The 16,005-nt window shown below is 42.4% G+C and overlaps 1 protein-coding gene across 13 annotated transcripts in view; it reads right to left on the bottom strand.

Moving 5' to 3' along the window:
• The window catches only part of LOC124185055, a 225,195-nt gene that overhangs the window by 101,985 nt on the left and 107,205 nt on the right, over positions 1–16,005 (bottom strand). For 12 of the 13 annotated variants that reach the window (XM_046575400.1, XM_046575390.1, XM_046575388.1 and 9 more), the window contains 3 exons: positions 4,077–4,287; positions 3,932–3,985; positions 1,169–1,341 (listed from right to left, as the gene is read on the bottom strand). In XM_046575400.1, coding sequence (XP_046431356.1) covers positions 1,169–1,341; positions 3,932–3,985; positions 4,077–4,287 — 438 coding nt within the window. The remainder of the gene's footprint in view (positions 1–1,168; positions 1,342–3,931; positions 3,986–4,076; positions 4,288–16,005) is intronic. The other variant, XM_046575399.1, reaches the window with a different exon arrangement.

Raw genomic sequence — 16,005 nt, 5'->3', positions numbered from 1 at the left:
TCATAACATACATATATACGTGGTATAATATAATGCAAGTTGTATCATAGGTAAACGCATAGTGTAAACCATGTACGTGACGTGAAAAGCTTCGCGTCGTCTGATTTTGACAGAATATATAAGACGTCGCTCTTCTTCGAGGTTTGGGATAAGTATGTGTTTGCGTGTGTATGCAATGAAATATGTGGATTCCTACGTGTAGCAACGCACGTGTATGCTAGATAACAAGACGAAAAGCCACGAGATCCGCTTGAAAGCTATTTCATCGTCTCGAGAAGGAGGAACATTTTTTGAAATCGTGCTATTGGCACAACTCGGTTCGCGACACCCGCCACTACGCCGTGCAAATCTTAGCCGTTTAATTTTGCAAAAATAAAAATACAAATATATTTCGCGAGGAAAACTTCCAGGACTATCCGTATCTGCATCTTAACTTCCACTCCCGAGGGACATGCATTGATGGCTACAACTTTTAACCGCAGTATAGGTAGGATAAGATTCGAACCAACCGCGTGTTTAGCGCTTCTTTACAGCCACCGCGAAACTTTTCAATTATTGCACGATGGAATTATGTATCATACATCGATCTCACTCCCAAACCTTAGACATTCATCCGAGTAAATTTATGCACGGCTTTAAGGTTGCTGACGAGAATATTCCAATTTCCGGCCAAAAGTAGGACAATGTATACCTATAGGCGAATATATAAGCATTCGTGAGGTTACTCGAGGTTTTCGAAAGAATCGCTTAAGCCTAACGAAACCATCAATAAAACGCGAGGTGAATGCGGAATTCGTTACTTTTCTGAATTACGCGTTTTTTTTTTCCTACCACATCCTTCGGTCCTCCGTGCTGCTGTCTTGCGACACGGAAAATTAAATTGGACAAAAACAAACGAGGGTAAGAAAAAACTTTCTTAAATTTTTGTACCCCATTCTTAAAACGAAAGTAATTCGCATTCTACAAGCCAAGACAGTATGAATTAAGTTCGGAGTTAGGGTGAAATTAAAATAAGGCCGAAGCCTCCGTTGGACCTCGAAAAGCTAACGTAATTCGTCGTGCAGCAATTGAAAATCGACAAGTCGGGGGGTTCAGGATCGGGCAAACGAGAGGAATCACCGATTACCGAAGAGCGTATTAATAGGCGGCGTACGTTGTGATCACTCACCTGGAATGTTAGAAGTTTGTTGTCCCGAAGCCATTGCACGCCTCTGACGGGCCTCGTCTGGTAGGGCGACGTGACGACGCACCTAAGGGTGATAGTTGACCCGGAAGACACCCTCTGCTCCCTGGGGCCCATTATGGCCGCCAGAGGTGCCGTACTCTCGTAACCTGAAGGTCATGTTTTTAACAAATATTATTACCACAAGTGACACGGCCGAAGATTTGACGATAATTGTAAGTTGAAACCGGTACCGTTGATCCTCGCATCGATCATTCGTCATTCGTTCGCGGCAAAGTGGACAATTAAATTTATTTCTTATGTAACACCAATTTATCAGTTCAAAGTCACTCATGCAATTATATTTTGTAGCAGGTATCCGTCTGTGGGTTTGAAATTGATCCCTGAAATTTGTATAAAAGTTAACTTTATCGATGGTTTTTTTCGTTCTTATTTCATTTTCAAGTACGTTCAAGCATAAGGTAAGGTAACGTGAATTATAAAAAACACCCGGCAATATAACGACGGAAAATGAATTTTTTTTAGCGAACGAGTTCACCTTTGTAATATGAGGTGGATGCAGACATAACCGTGAGATTGGAAGGCAGTAAAGTTCAATAAAATATCGCAACCACCCTGAATAACGATGTATAAAGAGAAAGAAGGTTTCTCGACGATTTTTTAACCTCGAGAAATTCCTTGTTCAACGATGTATGTGTAGATCAGCACGCGTAAGGTATACATAATTCAAAGTGGTACTTGGCCGCAAGGTGGAGTCGAAAATCAATTTCCACAAAAGAACTACTTCTACCTCAATATTTCCGTCTCTCTTCCTTTCTCTTTCCATTTTCTACGCCTTTAAGCTGACACGAAACTCTATCGAGATCAAGGATGATCCTATTAGACTCGAGTTAATCCATATAGGTAGTAGCCGGGTAACGCATCTTGGAGAAATATTATACCGAGCTTTCGCGCACCTGCAGCACAGTACCAGCAGCATGGTATTATAACGGCAAAAGCAGGAGCACCAGTACCGAGCTGCTGCTGCTGCTGCTGCAGGGGATTTCTGACGCCCACCCGGAAATAATGTGACTGGCATTTTAATGGAGAAAGCTTTGAATTGAATCTTTATACGTATAAGTAAAACGAGGTTAGCAGAATCACTGTGCAGCTTTCACATTAGCTCGGCAAGATACATAAAGAGATAAATCCGAGAGAAAAGAAAATACCAAAATGTAAAATCGCGATCATTTTAGTCGAAATTATTCGAGCACGGTTTCATTCACCGTACACACTTTCTTCGTTTCATGTCGCTTCGGGTAGAGTGTTACACGCAAAACCTACAGAACTTGATCGCAAATTGTACCTGAATAAGAATAAAGCAACGAGTAGAATATAAAAGGAACGGAAAAGTATAAATTTACTATCATTATTTACCGAGTACCGAAATCGGCGGAATTGACATCCGTAATTTCCTACGAGAATGAACGAAATAAAAATCGGATAAACCGTAGTTGCGGGAAAATTGCTTTTGAAGAAGTTGAAAGATTTTTTACGAAGTTCACGCTGTAAACTTTCAATGGTTATATACGGACGCAAAAGCTGTCCAAGTATGAAACAATAAGATAAAAAGATAACCGCCTGCACCGGTAATTTGGAATTAAGGTCGGACGAAGAACGTATAGATCCCTTAGGAAATTGAACTCCGGAAATCCCGAAGCGAGGATGCCTCGCTCGGAGAGCTTTAGATCAGTGAAACGTGTTTTTCCCGTCGCATAGAAAGAGAAGGTGACGCGGATGGTTCGGAAGGGTCGGAAAATACTCCACAGCGACGCGGATAAAACTCGGGTCGCTCATAAAAAAGAGAAAAACAAAATCGAAGGAGAAACACAAGATTGACTTACATTGGCAACTTTATGCGAGCAGTAAAAACGCGAATAATCCAATTAATTTCCGGCATTATGAAAATAGAATTGAAACATTGATTAAAGTTAGCAGAGGTGTAGAATGCTGAGGTGATTTTTACTATTTTCCTCACCTTTTTTTCAATTCGTTCGTTACATTTTGGGGTGAAAAACAAACCGAAGCTACAATTTCATCGTTCCACTGTAAACCGTTCGAGTAGCTCAACCCAAATTCCTACACACGCAGACCCTTCGAAATCGACGAATTTCACCGAGGAGAGGGTTGAGAAATCATTTAGAAATTAATCTCTTACTTGAGAACGAGGGTAAGTATGCTTTTATGCGTATATATGATAAATAAGATCGCGCAAGGTGAACCATGGAAAAGCAACAACTCTTTGCTGCAGAATATTAAATTACCGTTTTAACGTACAGAAGACATATAAATAATAATGATACGGTAGAAATGGATCAATTGTCATTCATTTTCCATGCACCCCAAGATCAGCGGGGTTCTTAAACCTTCGTTGACGCCACGGACAAATTTTTCATTCAATGCTCGCTTTCCTTTAATTGAAGATTTTCAATAATTTTTTAAAACAATTCAATTCTATACTTTCAATTTTGTAGACATATTAAGAAATGTTTAAAGTATATTCCTGAATTTTTAAACTAAAATCCGACCAACGGGTTAATATTCATGACAAATGGATGAAGCAACATCCGGGTCAAATTGACCCCGTGTGTCAAAATCGCGACCAGAGTTAAGTGTGTCAAAGAAGGGTTAATCGTCTACAGGATAATTTTCAATAATCTAACGAAGTCCATATGGTTTGAGCTTTCGGTAGTTTCTTCTCGTACTTACTTATGCGAGTCTGCTGAGAAGACGGCTCGTCGTGTCCCTCCGGTTTGTCGGGATCTGAAGCAGACGAATAATAATCGCATCAATGAATAACGTCATCCGACAAACATCGTGACCGCAGTTGCGACAGCGAAAAATAGTAACCCACCCCTGACGGCGAGCTGAACCGCGTACATCATCTTGGGCTCCGTGTTCACCTGGCATTCGTATCTCCCCGAATCCGAACGCCGGGCGTTGTCGATCCTGAGGGTCCAGGCATCGCTTCCCGGTGCGTGTTGAGGGGCGAATCGAGCGTCCGAGCTGAAAGCCACGTCGGCGGAAGTCAGAATATGGAGATCCCTGATCCTGATCCACGAGACCTGTAAAGGTACCAATGTATAAATGAAATATCTAGTAAAGGGCTTTCAACAACCTGCGAGGGAATCCACTGCAGACTCACTCGCGGGTGAGGCGCCTCAAGCTGCTGGCAAATATGAAATAACAAGCATTGTACGGGGCAAGCACGGTAAGCACGGTAAGCACGGTGCATTTAGCGCGTAATATACGCAGCTACGGTTTAATTGCGGGATAACGTTCGTTGTACCGGCGTAAGCAGATACGTGCTGCTTTTAAGCCGCTACGCCGTGCGGGTGTTGTTTTTACATAAAGCGCGGATGGAGCTTTGTGAAAAATGTCGAAGAAATACGTACGCTTTGCGTGATATTTCACGTACGAACACTAGGTGTAGGTAGAGCTAGCGCAGCGGTTCTCTTGAATCAGATATCCGCTAATTGGGGGTGACTGTTCGCTAGCAATTAGTTGCGACAAATGCAGCCGCCCGTCCTCCGCGCTTCAATTCTACGATATATACGCGTAATTTCCCATATTTCTTTTTTCTTCAACAGTGCGAAATGTGTTGGTATATTTATTGACGTGTTGTGTGTGCATCCGAGCATGGAGAGCCTACAGTATCGAAACCCTCCACGTTGGCACGTACCAGCCGTTTACAAACGAGGCGATTTTTCATTTTCAGGTGAAACATTCTTCATCGTTTTCGATCGAACGAATGAGCGAATGAATTTTCTGTCGCAACTGTCACAGGCTGACAAGATGACAATATAGGCGAAGCTTGGATTATGAAATTAACGATCGATCTGCAGTTCAGAGGGATGCGAAACAAAAAAGAAGAGGAAAACAAAAAATTGGAAAAGCGCGAAAATAAAAAGAAGATAAAAGTGATGAAAATTGCGCCAAACAATTATACCTATACATATCGACGTTGAGCGGATTGTACGTTACGAGTTATATCTGATCAATTATATTAACAAGCCATAAGCGCCTGTCAATTTTCATTTCACTCTGTTTTTTATTTTGTTGACCTCTTCTCTTCTCTCCTCCTACATCCTCTGCATCACTGCATCCTTTAACCGAAAATCCAACGACAAAGATCACCCAGCGTTATTCAGATCGCTGACTGACTAATATACACATCGATCGACGCACGCATATCGCGTTCAAAACGCCAGACACATCAAGATCTGTAAAAATGTAAAAAATTCTCCTTCAAGTTACGCTTCGCATAACATTACTCGGAACACGTTGGCTACATTTCTCCGTGTCAAGAACAGCAAGTTTTCTCTATTGAAAATCCACATCACGCTCGTTGCACGTATGTGCAAGTGAGTATAGGTATAGCAGGTAGCTAGGTAGGTGGGTATTATACGACAAGCACATATTTGTGTATTTATGGATCCATAACGTTTTCCGTTTGTTATAGTAACAAATAGCCGTTACACCGAGGCATGCGGGCGTGGCAGGCGAGTCTACATATTTTATAGATTGCACTGCACGTATGTACTATTCTTAGTTTATACATTCCACTATATTCCTAGGTGCGCGTAAACCACGTGTACAAATATGTAGACAAGTATGCATAGTGACAAGAAGAAAAAATTTAACAAAGATTACAAAAAAAAAAAAAAATAGCGCAAGCGGATAAATTATGAAAATATTCTTCTTCGCATCCACGCGATATTCGATTTCAATCTTCATGTTTTCCAGTCCCCTTACTTCGGTTCTAGACACGATGAAAGCAAATGAGGAAGAGCTGAACTGGATTTACTTGGCTTTCTAATATCGTAAGACAGAATAAGGTGGCAAGAGAAGGTGCAGGCCGAAAGTGATTACACCGAGGCTTTTGTAATCACCTTTTGTTTTCCCAACCTCTGACGATCTTGCAAACTCTTAGTCATCGTCGTCTGAAAGTAAGACAGAGGTGCCTAATCGTCACTTCATCTCGAGCCTCGTTCGCAGACGGTTTGAGTGAAAGCAGACGTCTTTCTCATAACAAACGCGTTATTACTGTCGTTTCTTTGCCCACGCTTAACCTGGGAAGTAAAATATCTTCGGGGGGCAACAATTTGCCGACTCAAAGTTCGCGGCCAGAGGTGAAAGATTCGTTCGGGGTTAATGGTTGCATAAAACAAAAAGAGGCCCTGATATTCCAAGTGTCCCCATAAATTCGAAAGGGAATATCCGACAGGACGAGAAGGATGAAAATCAAACACCGACCTGGTCGAACCCTCATAGCTGCTTTCCCCTATAACCCCACCCTAATCGCTATTGTTTTTCTACCTCGGTGATCGCAGAACCCGCATGAGTGCCGTTTTTTATTTTCTCGTCGTATTTTTAACGCAGAATTTTCCGCTTTTGTACATTAATTGTATTTGAACATCGCTACGGCTGAACTTGATTCTTTGACCTACTTCAGGGATGGGATGATAAATTCGAGTAAAAAAGCATACTTTCGAGATAAACGAGAAAACTGATATCCAAGTATACGAATGCTTTGAATTAATTTTTTTTTTTCAATCTGTAGATACTCTGATGATATTCCAACTGAAAAATACGCCACCTAATCGATAATTTGATTCACGCTAAAAAAAAAAAGAAACCTGCTTCGTCGTTAACTCAGAAAAACCTTGGAATCCGACATACCTGAAACATTATGAAAAATGTGCAAGATCGCAAGAAGCGAATTTGATGAAAGGTGAAAAGGAAATGCGAAAGGGTGCAGCGCCGGGTAACAGTGGGTAATATCGGAACGAGAGAAGCGGTCTACTATCTTAAGAGAATTTCCCACCCCCTCAGCTGGTCGGATGGCAGTAGTAGTAGCTGTATAAGTGAGAATATACAGAGTCGGTAAGGAAAAGGAACCAGTGGAATGGAAAAGAGACTGGGAAGAGAAAAGACGACGGTGGCAACGCCTGCAGTCACACACAATCTCTCTCTCTCTCTCTCTCTCTTCCGCCGTTTCATTTTTTTTTCCCCTCCTTTCTGCCCCCTCAAACTCTCTCTTTCTCCCTTGCACGCACACGGAACACTTTACGAGAATAGCAGGCGTAGCAGATGAAAGCGCGGTTATGTCGACGCTATTGCTATCTTTTGTCTCCCGAGGCGCAGCGAACTCTCTCTCCGGCCCGTTTCTCCTTCCGTTTTTTTCCAGTTCCTTCTTCTTTTTCGCGACCTCAAAGCCAGAGTTCTATTTCGGACTTCCAAGATGTTGGCTGGCGCGCGACCAAGTGCCATACCTATCCCCAAGCGGCTCGAACGCTCCCTCGGAACCTCCCGAAGTCTTTAGTGTTTCCCATCGCTTCGCCCGGGGTGTCGCCCACCCCTTACTTATACAATAAGCCGAGTCACTGCGTTGCGTGTCTCGCTTTTAAACGATTCTAATACGTAATATGCCCGTCCCCTCGTATGCGCGTATTTTCCTCGGACGCGGTTCAACGGAAAAGCAACTGTATTCAAATTGGCGTAATGTAATACGCGGAAGGGAACCGAATAACGAGGATTAGCGGGCATTGACTGTTCATTTTCTCTCATGCTTTGGCGCAAATACAACCACTCCGCGGCAAAATATGCGATAGGAAGATGAGAATTTCAATCGCCACTTGCGTCGATCCAACATAATTGGATCAATGTGCAGTATTAATTTTTGCACTGCAATCGCGATTTCCAAACGTATAATTCTTGTATTCGCTAATTTTCAAATTATCCCGCTCTGCCGTTGATTACACGCCCTTCGAGTGTAGAATAATTAGTAAAACGCGAACAGTTTATTCGCGGTTTCCGTTTCTCCGATTGTTTCCGTCGTCGTGTCTCCGTCCTCCGCGTTTTCATATCTTCCGTCAAGCGGGAAACATCAATTACGCGATGTCGAGCGACTGTCTCCTGAACTTGTACCAACGAACGAACAAAAGACGAACGTAATCCGCGTTATCGGTGAATCTGCCCTTGTACGTATAAGGATAAGATCCGGCGTGGCATTGTCAGCCTCCCGAACTTACCGCCATCTTTTAACGAATGGAACTCATTTCGTTATCCGTTCGAAATCCCAATTGAATTTAATCTACGCAGGGCATACATTTTTCGTGCAACACAGATGGAACAGAATTTTAATCGTTGCATTTAGTATATAGTTTTGAAAATGTTTAAGCCAATTTTACGTGCAGCGAAACAATTTGAACGAGGTATTTCCACCAGGTTTCAATTCTCCGCGAATATGTACTCTGTTCTTTTTTTTTTTTTTCAATGATATCGCGAAGCACGGAATGCTCTGTTCAATTTCACCGCTGCTGGTAGAATTTCCGAGAGCTTTTGACTGGATAAATTTCGTTTCACAATTACAGATACATAATCCACGGCTCAATGCGAGCTCTCCATTTTCAAAACCGAATTACAAACGGGGAACACGTTGCAGCCACACTATTCTCGTATTTGGGACAGTGACGAGAGTCGGAGAAGCAACGCAACGCTACAGAAAAGCCCTAAAAAATTCTTTCCGTTTCTTCTTTTCGTTCCTCGCCGTCAACGTCCCCGTCCGTCCGTTTCACAACGTCCACCAATTACCTGCCCTGCCAATCACCATCGCGTCGGTGATACGTTTTGGTCCATGGATCGCTGTGGCGTATGCAAGCTCTCTTTCCCTGGTTTTCGTTCCGAAAATAAGTTAGTTATTTTAATGTTTTTCTTTTTTTTTCTCATCCTTAAATTCTAATTAGTCGAGAACTGTGCTCCACTCACTGCTTTTTACGAATTAATGAAACTTTGCTCTCGAAAAAAGCATTTTTATTTCCATACATAAAAATGTGCGAGAAACCCGAATCGAAATCCAAGTAAGCTTCATTTTAATTCAAGCTTTTCGAACAAGGCTGTAATGGTTTTCAAAAATTCAAGCTTTCGATCCACGCACGACGCATTCGTTAACCGTAATTTCAAGTTCGCTATCTGAAAAAAAAAACTATCAAAAATACATTAACTACAGTTGTATATTCATCTGTTTTGGGAAAATTTAATAGCATTGAGAAAAATATGCTAAATCAACGTCTGAAGCAGATTTGGAAACTTTGGGAGGTCCAAGAATAGATTATAAATGGCAGAAGAGTGAATACCGTTGTATAATGTCGTTCAAAACTTTACTAAAATACCTCGGAGGCTGTTTTTCTCGCGACTACGTTCTTGCCAACGGTAATATAATACAGAAGCGAACCACGTCTGATCCTTGATATCCGTATAATAGCGGGCTCAAATTCCCACAAGACTCGGACTCAAGTATAACGATTCAATTTCGGGTGAGTTACAACGGATAGTCAAAACCAATTCCGACGTTGTTTCTAACAATAAAAAGAGCGTCGGTTGGTTTCAAAATTGAAATTACCCATTCGTAGACACGGGGCTTCATTCATATTCATTTTTACTTCACGATTATCAGAGCCCACCTGCAGGGGGATGGATCACCACAGTCTCGTCGTTATTTTTCGTTTCGTATTTCCATACAACAATGAATATTATTTCGATTAATATATAATTTATTAGTTAATGAAACAGGAATGAAGAAAATTTTTTAAAAACTGTCAATTTCAGCTCTTATTTCAAATTCCATTCCATTCCTGTATAACTGTGTAAATGAAAGAAATGGTATTAGAGGGTGCTAAAAAGCTCACGATCAGAAATATCACCAATTGACATTGATGGAGAAAGAAAGAGTTAGAAGGACCGATTTCAGCTTTCAAATAAACATAATCTCGAGAATAAGAATCTCCATCTCAGTTAGAAAAATACACATAGATACAGTATAGTGTTATAAGACTCGAACAGCGGAGCAGATCCATTTGAGCCGCGAACTGCATGGCAGCAAGTACAAGATTTCCATTCGTTCAAGAGATGGAAGCCGGTATAGAGGAAGAGGATGAACGGACGGTGCATTTTCTTTGCGAACTAACTTCATTAGGACATCAAAGAGGCGAGCTTCACCTCGGGCTGAGATGAAAACAAAATAGGTTACGGAACGACGCTACGCGACGCATCTCGTCGCCATGTCGCGATGTCGGTGCACTCACACGACGTACGCTGCAACGAATGACGATAATTATACTCGGATGAGATGTGGAACCGAGCCGGGACGCGGCGCCAGCGACGACGTCGGAGACTCGCGAACCGTAGCGTCGGGACGCCCTGCTAGGTCTTACCTGGTACTCTCCGGACACCCGGCGGGTCGGCGAGGCCACAAAAAGGCCAACCGACCCTCGACGAGTCGCGCATACCGATGAACCCCCTGCGAGAAATGCTTTTCTTCCAGGAGGTAAAAAAAAAAAGCCCCTCATCCCAGTTTCCCTTCACCAAATATTCCCCTCCAGCGTCCCGCCATTTCGTTTCGGTCAGAGTTTCAATTTTAACACACAACGTACGATTCCGTCACACCGACCGCAAACGTGACCGTAACGCTTATACCCTGAACAAGTTCTTTTTCTCTTACGCATCGTTGGTGTTACATTGAAAATTCGACTTAACGCAGGTTGAGATTTTTTATGTGATTTTTTTCCAAACAATGCTTCTTCTTTTTCTCACACAATATTTCTGTCCTACGTTTGATGTTTTCACATATTTCACCGACAAGAACAACCTTACATACCCGAAATTTACCTCACCGACTTTTTTTTTTTTTTTCATACCGAGATATTTTGCAGTACATCAAAAGACATCCGACAAGTATTTCTTCTCACATGTCGATTTGGCTGTGTTCAGGGATAAGAATCACTCCCAAAAATCGGTTCTTACGAATTTCTCTATAACAAGGTAAAATTTTCTCAACAAAACCAATCGCGGTCATGATTTATTATCAACGTTATACGATAATACGCGTAGCTTTTTTACCATCTGTCCCATGTAATTTGGCGATAAAACTTAGGAGTAATTTCTACCCCTTAATCAGCCGAATCAGCATTTGAAAAAAAAAAAAAAAAAATACGAGTCCAGTGTTTTTCGATGTAGAATAACATATCACAGAAAAAAGAAGAAAATCGGTCAGTTACAGGCAGCCTGCGCCTCGGGTATTCGTTTCCTCGTACAAGAGCCGAGATAGGTGACACATACATTACTCTTTCGCCAATTTCACCGTTGTAAGAAGGTCTCCGGGTGTATTTTTTGATGGGTAGTAAGGTTCGTCGCCCAGGCGGCGGTGTGGATACCGCGTAGTCTGATAAGCAGTATATCCCTGGATGGTAAAAGAAATGATTTGACCCTGAATTTTTATACGCCAACCGTATACCTACTGCTAGAATAAAAAGTCAGGATTACCTCGATATATACCTTCACCGAGGTCTTCAGGCGTGGTGAGAAAGGCAGAAATCGCGGTAGTGGACACCCGAAGCTAGCTGATCGAGTTACCCGCCCTGCCTCCTTCCTAACCTGATTTCTATTCGACCCACACCGAGTTCATTTATAACTTCATTTTTTTTCCCCCTCTCTTTTTTCTTCTTCCTCTGCTTCGTTTTTCTTTCTTTCTTTCTTTCTTTTCTTTTCTTCCCTATATCCAACAGACCGATATCACAGCGAACACTGTTTTACTGCTGGAGAGATATTGACACCAGCCTGCAGCCAACGGCTGCTCTCTACCGGTTGACCGCGGGAGGAAAACTGTAGCTGACGCTTTCGATATAAAATAATCCGTTTTTGCTGCTTCTTTTTTTTACGAACCGCTGTACGCAATCATCAGGATGAAATGAAAAAATATTTTCGCGTTTAGTTAATATTGTGTCACGAATTCGTGGAATATAATTAAATTGGATATTTCGTAGATCAATGATGCGATACATTGGCTGCATTAAGGTACCAGAAATACTGGTTAGTCCTTAAAATCCTTCAGCGTTAAAATTAGAACATAAAAAAAAAAAAGTCAGAGTGTACCTATCCAATGGCAAATCAATTTGTTCTGTACCTAAGTGGAGTTTTATTATATTCCTCGACTGTAATTTGAAATCATAGTTTTAGCTGTTCAAAATTCCCCAACAATTTTCTTAATTTCGGCAGTAAATATAAAATCTGTGAATAACCGAATCGTTGCCACGTCAAATTGAAATACCAATAATTACCCTTATAATTACCCGCTGCACTGGCGCCGGAACTGTTATTGGTTTTTCAATGTGTGGAACCCGCGAAGCCACACGAGGTATATTAAATTCACGAAATGTACTCGTATATGTATACGAACGTGGAGCATTAGTGAGCACGACAATAACGAGCTTTTATACCCAACTGCGGATACGCAAGCTTAAGAAGAATCGTCGAATGAGGGAGGGAGATGAAAATATCTCTGGTTAATTTCGCACCCGCCCAGCATCCTTCCCGGTTGACCGCAACCCTTTACCAACGATCCCTTGTCACTCGAAATGAACCCGTGCTTCGTGCCAACGGCAACGGCAACGGTGCTGGACCTAGTGGAATTTCTATTTATCAGCTATGAAATTTGAGTCCGTTATACGATCGCTTCGTGACTCGCGATCAGAAATGCCTGAGGCAAACCGCGAACGCCGTCCGATCAGTCCGCCAGTTTCGAGAAACTTAGCGGTCAGGAATATTATTATCATCTTCCGGATGCGCGGCCAGAAGGGTTCCTCTCCCCTTCACCGATTCCATTCTATTTCCCTGGTGACGTCTCAGAGACGGTAGAAGCCCAGCAAGTTCCCGTTCTCTGAGTCTCCACCTCCGCAATGAGGCAATCGTTGGAATACATGATTTCGAGGTGAACAATCGACCTTGAACGGAATAGCGAGGCATGCTCGTTTTACCCCACGGCGAGGGCGCGTAATCAGAAATCTCCGGGATGTGAACGCCATCTGAAATTTTTAGCCCTGTGTCCGAGTTTTCAACCCTTCGTCGATTTGGTCGTGTGATCGATGGAGCGAATCCGTTACCGAGACAGCATCCCAGCGCGCCAAAAAGGCTCGCAACATTACTCTCAAACCCGTGTGAAATATCTCCGGATGAGAGAATCAAACGATTTATGTTATGGGAAGTATGATTTCAACATTTTTTAAACTTGTTTCAATTTTCTGATCATCGACTGCCAAATGACTCGTAAGAAAAACAAATGCACGATATTGAAACTGCGACAAAAAAATAAACGATCGCTACCTTTAGAAGAATGTTATCGATTAAAACTTGTTGACGATACAGTTTTAGGTTTCTTATTTCTTTTTCCAATTGAAATCCACGAAATGAAAATCAAAGTAAGTATCGCGGTAAAAAAAAACTGATTTTTACTTATTTTTTTTTCTTTTTCTTTTTGTAAACAAGTAAAAATTGCATGCGGACATCACGACGACAGCGACTATTCCCCGATCACGCCGAAACAACTTGTGACATGTTTTACCCTTCGAACCAATGGTACAAGCATATTGCGGGTTGATCTGATTGTCTGCATAAAAGAGACGGTGAGCGGAAAATCGATTACAATAATTAAGCACTCGGTTGGCCAACTAACTTGGTTTGATACGCGCGTTTAGAGATCAGCGAGCCGTGGCCTACAGTTGTCCGGGGGGCCAACGTCGAGCTCAACGAACCTGCAGGAGTCGGGTTAGGTCGGATCGGTGTAATAAATATCACATAAACAGCTGCCGAGTTTGATTTCGCGGCAAGGTGGCCTGCAAAACTTCTTGCCAGATGGTTTCTAATAATTTATGTGGCGTTCCGTGTTGAAGCGAAGGAATGGCTACCAAAATTCCTCATCATCGGTTCCGCACGTCTGTTACAAGCTCTCCCTCACTCTCGTTAAAGTAAAATTTTCCCAGTACGTTCTGAAAAAGTCTGCTCGTTATACGCACCTCGGAATAATCGCATCATTTTCTGCAATATTCGCGTGTTCACCGCATCGCGCGTACTATACTTATATTCGTGCATAGGTGTATACATGTACGTACATTCCATATCACACCGGGCTTCGCGGAATAAGCCCCTGGAGTAATTAGCTCAGTGAAAAGATTATACCAGTTTCGTTTCAGGGTAAAATAAGGGAGGTAAAAAGAGAATAAAAGGAAAATAGATTTACTTTCAATGGATGCTCCTCGTTGAAAGGGTGCTTAACGAAAAAGAAAACCATGGATTACTCCCCCTCGTCTTTTTAGTAATCCCGTAAAAACGATCCGAATTGATCGCCGCACACTAACTCGGATGTACGGAAATCTACGCGTGTATACTTGTAGGTGTACGGAGCCGTGTATCCGACGGGGTAGAACCAAAGGAGCGAATTTTGGCAGAGGGTCTTTCGACGGAGCTTAAGGCTCATCCCGATTGACCTTCAACGAGAATCACGTGAAATACACTCGAGCTGCGGAATCGCTTTGAAGTTTACGTCCTTTTGTTTCACTCGGCTTTGCAAAGATGTAGTTAGTATATGAATGAGGAAATTGGTTGGTTTTGCATTTTCGTTTTTGCTTTCCCTCGCTCCGCACGGAGTCAAGGATACAATCGTGTTAGTGAAACGGATGTATCATCTTACATCATAGTTTCCAAAATAAAAAAAAAATCTCAATTCATTTGAAATCAAATCCCAACCATCACTGCAGTCCAATTTGCCATACGCCGTGTTATCTTTAACACTGTAGTAAAATCCTCTGTCGACGATCATCGTCAAACTTGACACCAAGTATCTAAATTCAAAAAACAAACTTGAAAATCAGCACAAATACAAAATGAATGTCAGGCTCGTGTGCGCGATCAATAAGGGATTAAAATTGAGATAATCTGCAGTTGCGCACCAAACATTAACTAGACCTCCTACAATAACCGAAGATGCGTGACAATTATGCGGGCCGAAAGGACACGCCGCACGTTTCCCCATGGCTTTACAGCTCATATATACGTCGAATGGACATTCCTGCTTGCGGTTCGGCGCGTGACCTATATGCTCGTTGAGCGACCCCTAGGCCCGGCGGAAATGCGGGAGGAAATAGGGGAACGGGGTGGAGGCTGGAAGGGTGAAGAGGTGAAGGAGGAATCGGCGGGAGGGGGAAGGATATTGGGGATAGCCGATATCCTTTCAACGTGTCCGGCTCCGTAACTCTGTCCTCTGCTCGGTCGTCCGCTCCGATGACACCGCGCCACCTTCCAACCCCCGCGCTCATATATGTTCCTATATTATTACGGGTTTACACCCCGGTGTAGATGGGTGCCTGGCATACACCATCCCCGTGTAATACGTATCTATCCATACGATTTTATCTCTCTAAACCCCGACCGAAACACATACACGCAAAACGTAGTATCTAACAACGGAGATAAACGTACCCGACTCGTATATTATACCCATTTTACCGAGGTCATACAATAAATTGTATGTATATGTGCTGCAGGCCGTAAGATTTACCGGTGCTAGATTTTTTCCCCCTTTTCTTTTTTTTTTCCAAATACAATTTGACACAGATCATTGAATGTTTAATCAACATTTCTTACGCCGTGGTGGGAAATGTAGGAATTTTCGTTAAATGTTAGACGGTCCAACTTCACCGTTGGGCGATCGCCTATACTCTGTACTTTTCGTATCATTCTTGTCTCTTTATATCTATAGTTTATAAATATGAGAATACATATACCGCCTACAAGCGAGTTATGTATAGAGACGATGGTGATTTGCTATTCGCGGCATGAAAAGTTCCCGAAGAAAAAGAAGTAAAAGAAGAAGAAGAAGAAGAGGAATGAAAATAGGAGAAGAAGCGATACTACAGTTCGTTGAATTTCATCGGTGCTCGAAATTCGCTGGA

Source organism: Neodiprion fabricii, chromosome 6 (genome assembly GCF_021155785.1).
Source record: "Neodiprion fabricii isolate iyNeoFabr1 chromosome 6, iyNeoFabr1.1, whole genome shotgun sequence".
Lineage (NCBI taxonomy): Eukaryota > Metazoa > Arthropoda > Insecta > Hymenoptera > Diprionidae > Neodiprion > Neodiprion fabricii.
The sequence above is the reverse complement of the archived record's forward strand: the minus strand, read 5'-3'. Positions and strand labels throughout refer to the sequence as shown.